Source organism: Anoplophora glabripennis, unplaced genomic scaffold, assembly GCF_000390285.2.
Source record: "Anoplophora glabripennis isolate ALB-LARVAE unplaced genomic scaffold, Agla_2.0 scaffold353, whole genome shotgun sequence".
NCBI classification, from domain to species: Eukaryota; Metazoa; Arthropoda; class Insecta; order Coleoptera; family Cerambycidae; genus Anoplophora; species Anoplophora glabripennis.
In genome coordinates, this window is record NW_019417362.1 from 409341 (window position 1) to 417535 (window position 8195).

The 8195-nt window shown below is 34.0% G+C and overlaps 2 protein-coding genes across 2 annotated transcripts in view; one reads left to right on the plus strand and one right to left on the minus strand.

Moving 5' to 3' along the window:
• LOC108911264 overlaps positions 1-4188 on the plus strand; it is a 9870-nt gene extending 5682 nt beyond the window's left edge. The window contains exons 2-3 of the mRNA XM_018716156.1: positions 2487-2639; positions 3954-4188. Coding sequence (XP_018571672.1) covers positions 2487-2639; positions 3954-4117 — 317 coding nt within the window. The 3' untranslated portion in view covers positions 4118-4188. The remainder of the gene's footprint in view (positions 1-2486; positions 2640-3953) is intronic.
• A 2312-nt stretch (positions 4189-6500) lies between these two features.
• Positions 6501-8195, minus strand: part of LOC108911270 — a 19574-nt gene continuing 17879 nt past the window's right edge. The window contains exon 3 of the mRNA XM_018716167.1: positions 6501-7666. Coding sequence (XP_018571683.1) covers positions 7434-7666 — 233 coding nt within the window. The 3' untranslated portion in view covers positions 6501-7433. The remainder of the gene's footprint in view (positions 7667-8195) is intronic.

Consider the following 8195-nt stretch of genomic DNA (forward strand, 5'->3'; position numbering starts at 1 on the left):
GGAGCAATGCGCATCGCGTTCGGGTGCCATAGTAAGCGAAAACCCCTTAGCCGACTACGTCATAGGTGACGAAGCCGGCCTTTTTTATCAAAACAATACTTGTACGTCGCCCGTCCATTCTCATGATTTCCCCCGAACATACGATCATCGCCTAAGTGGTCCATATCAAGAAAGTCTAACCCGACACGACGCTCAACGCGGAGCTCGACCTTCTTCGTCGAGATCTCCCCCGCGAGCTCGTGTCCTAGACACCACGTCTGTAGGTCATATCCACCACAGATTCCAATCGTCAGAGAATATAGTGCGACCGGGCGTCGATAGCGACGATCCCCGTGAACTCCGTGCGTTCCTGCCGCGGAACCCGGTCAAGGGAACTAACATCCCAGATCACAGGTTGCGACATGGTTTCCAACGTGGAGCTCGATTAGAACTCCCGATGCCTCCACTGAGGACCCATGCCGACCAAACACAACATTCAGATCATACTTCACGACATGGCGCTCGACGTGGGGCTCGAAGTCCTGCTTCGACGTCTTCGCGGCGAGCCCATGTTACAAATTCCCCGCACAATTCTCAAATATTAGGCACAAACGGTCATATATCGCGACATGGCGCACAGCGTGGAACTCGATTAGAACTCCCGAGGTCTCCACCAAGGACCCATGCCGTCGTGGCCGATACAAACGATCATATTCCTCTACAGTAATGAGACAGCAACGTTTCTAGTTATTGTTTCAAATGTGTAGTAAAACAGCTCATTTGCAACGTTTCATTTACGTTTCGTGTTTAGTGGGTACAAAGCAATTTAAACATCATATCTGCAAGTTCTTTTAATTAAGTATACATTGATGTAAAACTTTGGTGCTTGTGCGCAAAAAATTAACCAGTATAACTTCAATGGTCTATTTACAGTTTAATAATAAGTGTAAGTTATAAAGCATAAAATAATAATTTAAAATGAATTCGTTCGTTTTAATCTGAGGTTACGTGAACTGCTAACTACATAGATTTGACAATAAAAAATCCATATAGAGGGTGTCTCGTATCTGGACAACGGAAAACCACAGACCCTGGACTCAAGATAGACCTATTTCCTAGACGACACTAATTGTAACAAGATTTTGTAGCGTTGCCAACTTAATATATCTAGTTACTTACCAAAGTCAGTTTATTATCAAAGTGGTGTCGCGGGAAAATTTAAAATAATTTGTAGGTAGTTTTCATTAAATAAAATAATACCAAAGTAATAAAATGAATGCATAATGACACCCAATAATAATAAATTAAGCGTAAAATTTTGTGGTACTTTTTCTTGTTTTTTATGTAAATATGTAACGTAAAACTAATTGTATATCACGATCTTATATTTTCCACAAATACTAATTTTAAAATCACAAAAAGTCATCTGCTAAACTACTAACTTTTACCAAGTTATAAAAGTATTATATTGTTTAGTTTATATTGCTAAATAGGTTTATGAAAGGTAAGTGAATTGGTGTAATCCTTGGGTGCAATAAGTATTAAAGACTTGACTGAAATATTGAACGAATATTTCAATCAACACCAAAATATTTTTTTTAGGTTAGAAAGAATACACAAGGTATATTTTTTTACCGTGGCAATATTCCTTAATGATTATCTTAATATATACCAAAAAATGTTAATGTATTTAGGTAAAACAACAATTGTGTGGTATCAGGAATTAAAAGGTCGACGAAGAAAAAATGAGAGGGCAGTGCAGATGAATAGATCAGAAGGATCAGTAGTTGCAGTTTGACAATGATTTCACAACAATCAACAATCAACCCCTGGCTGATAACACCGCTGCATTTTTTTTAGGAAGCGTAATATTAAATGCAAATTAAAAGACTTATAATAGTTAGATTTTTATTTAGATTCATTTACAGAAATTCTAGACTTATTGCTATACAAAATGTTTACTAATTTTTCTGATGGTAATAGAAAAGCCAATGTCTATAAAAAAAACAAAACAAATAAAAATGTGAACGAATGGCACTTTCCTTAAATTTTCTGTAATCCATAAACTATTAAAAAATAAACAAACGAACCTTATTTAAAGTGAGGTTATTTTACCTCCACCAGAAACTCGTGAAACTCAATTGATACCAACTAAATTTAAACAATAAAATTTGGTAAGCAACTAAATTCTAGTTCGATTTATATTGGCAACATTGCGAAATCTTGTTACAATTAGTGTCGTCTCTATTTCCTTGCCTCAAAATTCCTGAAAATTTGTAATTTTTTAAATAATTCAAAAACGCGTTAATCAATTTTGGTTTTTTTATCGTATAGATTTTCAATTTACACTTTTTAGTGTTATACAATTATTTTTAAAACTTACAACTGCAGGGTGAACAAATCTGTCCGCAATTCCGTTTTTTCTCAGTTCCTGTTAAGCAACAGGCAATCAACAATTGTTGCTAAACATTTCTAGAAAGAACTGTTTGTTGCTTTTTTGTTACTAGCAACGTCAGCCTTGATATGCTACGATTGTGACGCTGGGAGAGAATGTGAAGATCCAGAATTGTTCAACGTCAGAAGTGTAAATTGCGAGAAACAGTACCCCAACGAGCTACAGAGTAATATTGTTTGTCTCGCTTTGGATATAACACTAACAGGTGAGTTTACTAACCAGCCATATTTTCAATTTATTCAAATATGCTGTAGGCTCATTATAAACAAAAAAAATGGCGAGTAAATTAGAAGATATAATATTCTTTCGCTGAAATTAAATGGATTTATCCAGTCCCTAAGATATTCGGCGGCGTCGAAATTCCAGCGTTCTTAATGCTGATGCTTGTTTACCAGTATATGTGCCAATGATTGACAGACTTACCTATTAACTTTTTTTAATTTCAACAGACTATATATCGAAAATGAATCGTTACCGGGGACACATGTTTGTAGAAATTTTTTATTGATTTGTGACGTAGAACCTACCATCATAATTTCGACACGTTACTACGAAAACATGCTCTTAAATTTAGCTTGGAAAACATGCTTTCCAAATAAGAACAAAATGCAATAATTTGTAGGAAAACATAATTTATTCATAAAATTTCATGAATAGAGTTAACATAATAATCAGAATAGAAATATAATGTATAAAGTTGAATAATATTTCCGAAAAACATCTGTGCATGGGGAACCGCGGAAACATGCACGTTCATATCATCTGCTCTACGCCCGTCGCATCGATATCCAGCAGATCATAAAGTACAGGTAATAAAAGTTCGCATACCTGCATTTCATTTCCAGTTTATGCAAGCACGCGGATACCGTACCTTTAAGAAGCCATTTGTTTTTATTGAGGTGCAGTAAGAACGATTCGGACCCGGAGTTTAGGGCCTAGCCTAGTCCACTATACAATCCTTTTTATTGCAGTATCCTTAAGAGTCCGCATTTTCAGAATTGTGCATCTCAGATTTTGTGAAAAAAAAAATAACAATATTTTTCTATTAAAACTTTCGTACACACACTGATAAAAAAGTTATAACCAGTTTTTATCAACCAGGAGTACATTTCCTAGCGCCCTTTAGCGTCTACAGCAAAATTAAGTACGAATTCGTTTTTCTCGTCCCAGAAAACCCCCTAATCCAAATTTTCAAAAGAATCCTTTGAAAACTTTCTAAGAGTTTTAAGAATTTCGAATTCAAAATTTCAACTTTAACGCCCTGTAACTTGTTTATTAGCCACAAATGAACCAAGGTAAGTTTGACTTAATCGCATTATTTTGATGTAAGGAATCTACTCTTGCTCTGTGTCCCATTAATTTCGGGACACCCTGTATAAGTTTATCATAAATGCACGGTTTCAATCATTCAATGGGCATTTCAACGCCAATGCAACCAACTGAACTAGTATGTTTTCGTAGTAACGCGTCGATTTGTGTAATGTTTTTTTTTTTTTTGTTCTAATTCCGATTTTTTTAGGAACGCGAGGCTTCAATATGTACAAATCTGGGATTTACCGAGGATGCAGGGTAATTCCTAAGGAAGAAGAGGCAATTTTCTGTGATAACTTGAAAACTTCACATGCTGATCGCATGCAAATAAACTCTTGCGAATATTGCAACTCCACTAGATGCATTCCGTAGGAGCGGATCAAACATATAAAAAATTGTAATACCAATTACAAATTATTTTTCTATTATAAATTAAAAATATACAGAGCGTTTATTTAATGATACATCTTCTGTAACTTAAGAGGATTGTCCGATTGATACCAAATAGAGTAACCGCGCCGTTGCCAGATTGATACTTTTTCAGATATAATGGGAAACAGTTTGTTGAACAGGCGAATAATAGTTTTTTGCGGAAATTTTAGGAACAACGAAGATAAATTAGAAATAATACTCATAAATGATTCTATATTTTTTTTTCGAAAAACCGCTGTGTTCACTGTAGCATTTACGTATAATATACAGGATGTCACGAATTTTTTCCAAGTAAATTCACAGATGAAGAAAAAATACTTTTTGTTGAAATTACATCGTTTTTGAGATACAAGGCGATCAAATTTTCAAAAGTTATATCTCTAAATATCTTCGGAACAAAATGAAGATATTGAAGCGAAATTTTGTGTATGCAATACGAAGGAAATTGTTGTGCTACTGTTCGAACATATGCTGAAAGATTTCCTAATCGACGAACTCCAAATCACAAAACGTTTGCTAATGCGGAGAGACGCCCTCGGGAAACTGGACATTTTTTACCTCTAACATTAAATCGTGGATAGAGTACGGCCGGAATTATTCAGCTGGAGGAACAAATTTTGGAATGGGTCGAAGAAATTCCTCAAGTAAATAAAAGGTGTTTAGCGGCAGAGATTGGCTTTCAAAAAGTTTCTTTAATAGAGTATTAAAAGACCAGTTATTACAGGTTACAGGTATTACAGATTATTAAAGGTCTAACAGGTTGATAGGTAGAGGAAATAATGCCTCTTTAAAATGGCCACCTCGATCCCCGGACCTAAACCCATATAATTATTTCATTTGGGGAGCGGTGAGGACCACAGTTTAAAATAACTTTTCAGTAAATACAGAAAACGAATATGGGAAAGAATACAACATGAAATTAATGTTATGAGAGGTAATGCACAATTATTGGATAATTTATAATTTTCGAAGAACTAATGTTTGCGTTTAAGAACAAGAAAGTAACTTTGAGCATTTACTGTAATATTATTTTAACGCGGGTACAAATATCAGTTTATTTAAAATGTTAATGTTGACTTTCTTACATTATTAGTTGATATTGTTTATTTAAAATATTAGTATTAATTTTTGTTTATGTTAATGTTGACTTTCTTACATTATTAGTTGATATTGTTTATTTAAAATATTAGTATTAATTTTTGTTTTATCGATTGATAATACTAATACCAAAAATGTGGTTATTTTTTTTAATGTGACGTTTTTTCATTATTATTCCCTGCTTTGAGACTGCAGTTATAAATTATTTTTTATAAATCGGAATTTTTGCCTATATTTAATGTATAAAAAATGCGTATTCTACTCGAAATCCATAAACGAAGGCTATATCTCAGTAGGCCTGCACTTTTGTATATAGGTAAGTTAAGCTAAATGGTCTTATTTTCATCCAAGGAACCTGTGGTCAAGCGTTGTCCATCCTTTTCAGGGACACCCTGTATATTTTTTAATTTCTAAATCTGCATAAAATTCCTTTTAAATGATTTGCATAAAAAACCGTTGAAGAATAAACGCCAAATAATTAGCTTATTAAAGTTTTTATTATTATTTATTATTACTTGAACACTGAGACTCTTCATTTTCCTTCCAATGGGAACCCAAATAATGGAAATATCAAGACCACGTGTATTCGATGCAGAAATGTCCAACTTACATAACGACACCAAAATCATTTCGATCTGACCATCCCTGCGCCCAGCGGCAGTCGTAAAAACTTAATTTTTTTAAAAATTTTTTTAGTAATTTTCGTACCCCGCCGCTGGAAAAGCTAGTGTAACCTCAAATAACGGCGGGCTTTAGTCGCAGCTCATGCACAATTCCACACCATTCGCCGGGAGTTACATTTGTTGAGTGGATGTTCGCCACACAAACAGTACATAACAAGTAACGTAGCAAAAAAACTCAAGCAGTAATCAATAATGATTCTGTTTAGTTTCCAACAATGAAAAATATTCAAATTCAATCAGATGTGTTACGTCACCGGTTACAGGCACCATCTCCCTTCACATGCATTGTAGGTTGCCTACAATACTGTCTGAAAAAACAGTAAAATCGGCCATGTTTACTCATGGAAGATAAATGAATGAGACAATTCGTATAAAAGTTATGTGGAATACTCTGTATAACAAAGTGGTATTTATATTATGAAATTATAAATAACAAAATTTATTCGAAAGAAATACTTGCCTTATTAGTGTCCTTGAATCTCCTGGATTTCTTGTCGCCATTTTCTGAAGCCTTCACTTCCAAGGGAAAAAAAAAGACGGGGTAACCAAAAAGTGTTTATTAATTTTCCATTATATTAACAAAAAAACATGAATATTCATATTTCTAACTAGCGCAGCATTTTCAATAACATAATAAAAAATTTATACCCAAGAAATTCTCAATACTCTACGATTAAAAGTCACAGTAAGCAACATTTATTGCCTTTCATAAAGACATGTCTTTGCAGACACCTGGATATATATTATATATATATATATATATTTCAAAACGAATATAGTTATAAAATCTGGTACAATATAAAAATATGGTTTTGGTATATAGCAGAATATCAATCTATAGTGGATATGGATAAAAATTTTAAATGTATATATGTATCTCTTTGTGAGCATAGTAATGATCCAAATATACATTTCAAATTAAAATTAATAAGAGAATGAGATGGTTTATTATCAAACTCCTTCAAAAAACGGAATATAGGTACAAAGGTATAAAAGAAATGGTTGGATTGAGGACAGATAATGGTAACTTTGGGCAACACTAACAATTAAAATATCGAGTTGGATATGTCACAGTCACAATATTCGACGAAGGGAACAAGATTTTGCAGATCTACAAAGTTTTTCATTACCAAAAACAACGCATTTGAAAGAAAATCAGAAATATGGAATATTGTCTTACTTATAACTTAAAATAAACCTACAATTTAAAATTATAGACCAGCACATCTAACTTGACGTTACAGAGAACTTGCAAAAACGACCAAATTGTACAAAAATGAGAAAAATCAATTACAATTTTATGACTACATCATCAACCAATAGTACTGACGAGCCACGAACTTATTTTGAGCAAAAACTAACCATAAAATTGTTTTCAAAGTATAATCTGAATAAAAAGAAGAGTAAATACCAGTCCGCAAGTGCAAATTCCCCGTCCCAGCAACCCATCACGTACCTATTTAGGAATGTGTTACTTAAAAGAGGAAAATGGCGGCTGCCAAGATGAGCCCAATAAAGGTGACTCCGGTGAGTCTTTGAGCGGAGTTACACTTGTCGGAATCGCAAGTGTAGCAGTTGAGGTTCTTCAAGCTATCTGCATCGTTGCTGGACTGGGAAGAGATCCAACCTATGGCCGAAGCGATGGCGTTACAACCGATGGTGCCTGGTGGTAAGCATCCCCTGGCGATGTATTCCCCACCCTCCTTGTCTGAAAAAGAGAATTTTCACTTCAAATATCAGATCCAACATCAATTCGAAGTCAGGCACATTACACCAGGAAAATTAGCGAAAATAAAAGAGAAACTCGAAAAAAGTCCTATCCGTTAGATTATTGTAAAATTGTCTAAAGGAACATAATACAAGACATCTCTCGTCTTGTGAGTCAAAAACTTTTATTAGCTAACTTTTCTATTTAAACAAATAAGTGAGGAAAACGGTTTTTTCACTTTGCAGGGAAAACCATCAATTTTAGCGAAAAGTGACTCGCAGACAGCTTGTAGGGAGTAAAATTATCTACAAAATGAGACTGGTTAAATTAAAATCGGTTAATAAACAAAAAAGTTATTGCAAAAAAACAAGAAAAGTGCCCATTTTGAAGATAATTTTACTCTATCGCATTTATTGTTAAAATTTTATAAAACCTATGACAAGTTGAGGGTTTTGTCATACTTCAAAAGTGTGCCAAAAGTGGGCGCTGTAGGTGCAATAGTTTTCGCACAATTCTATTTGTTTATAGC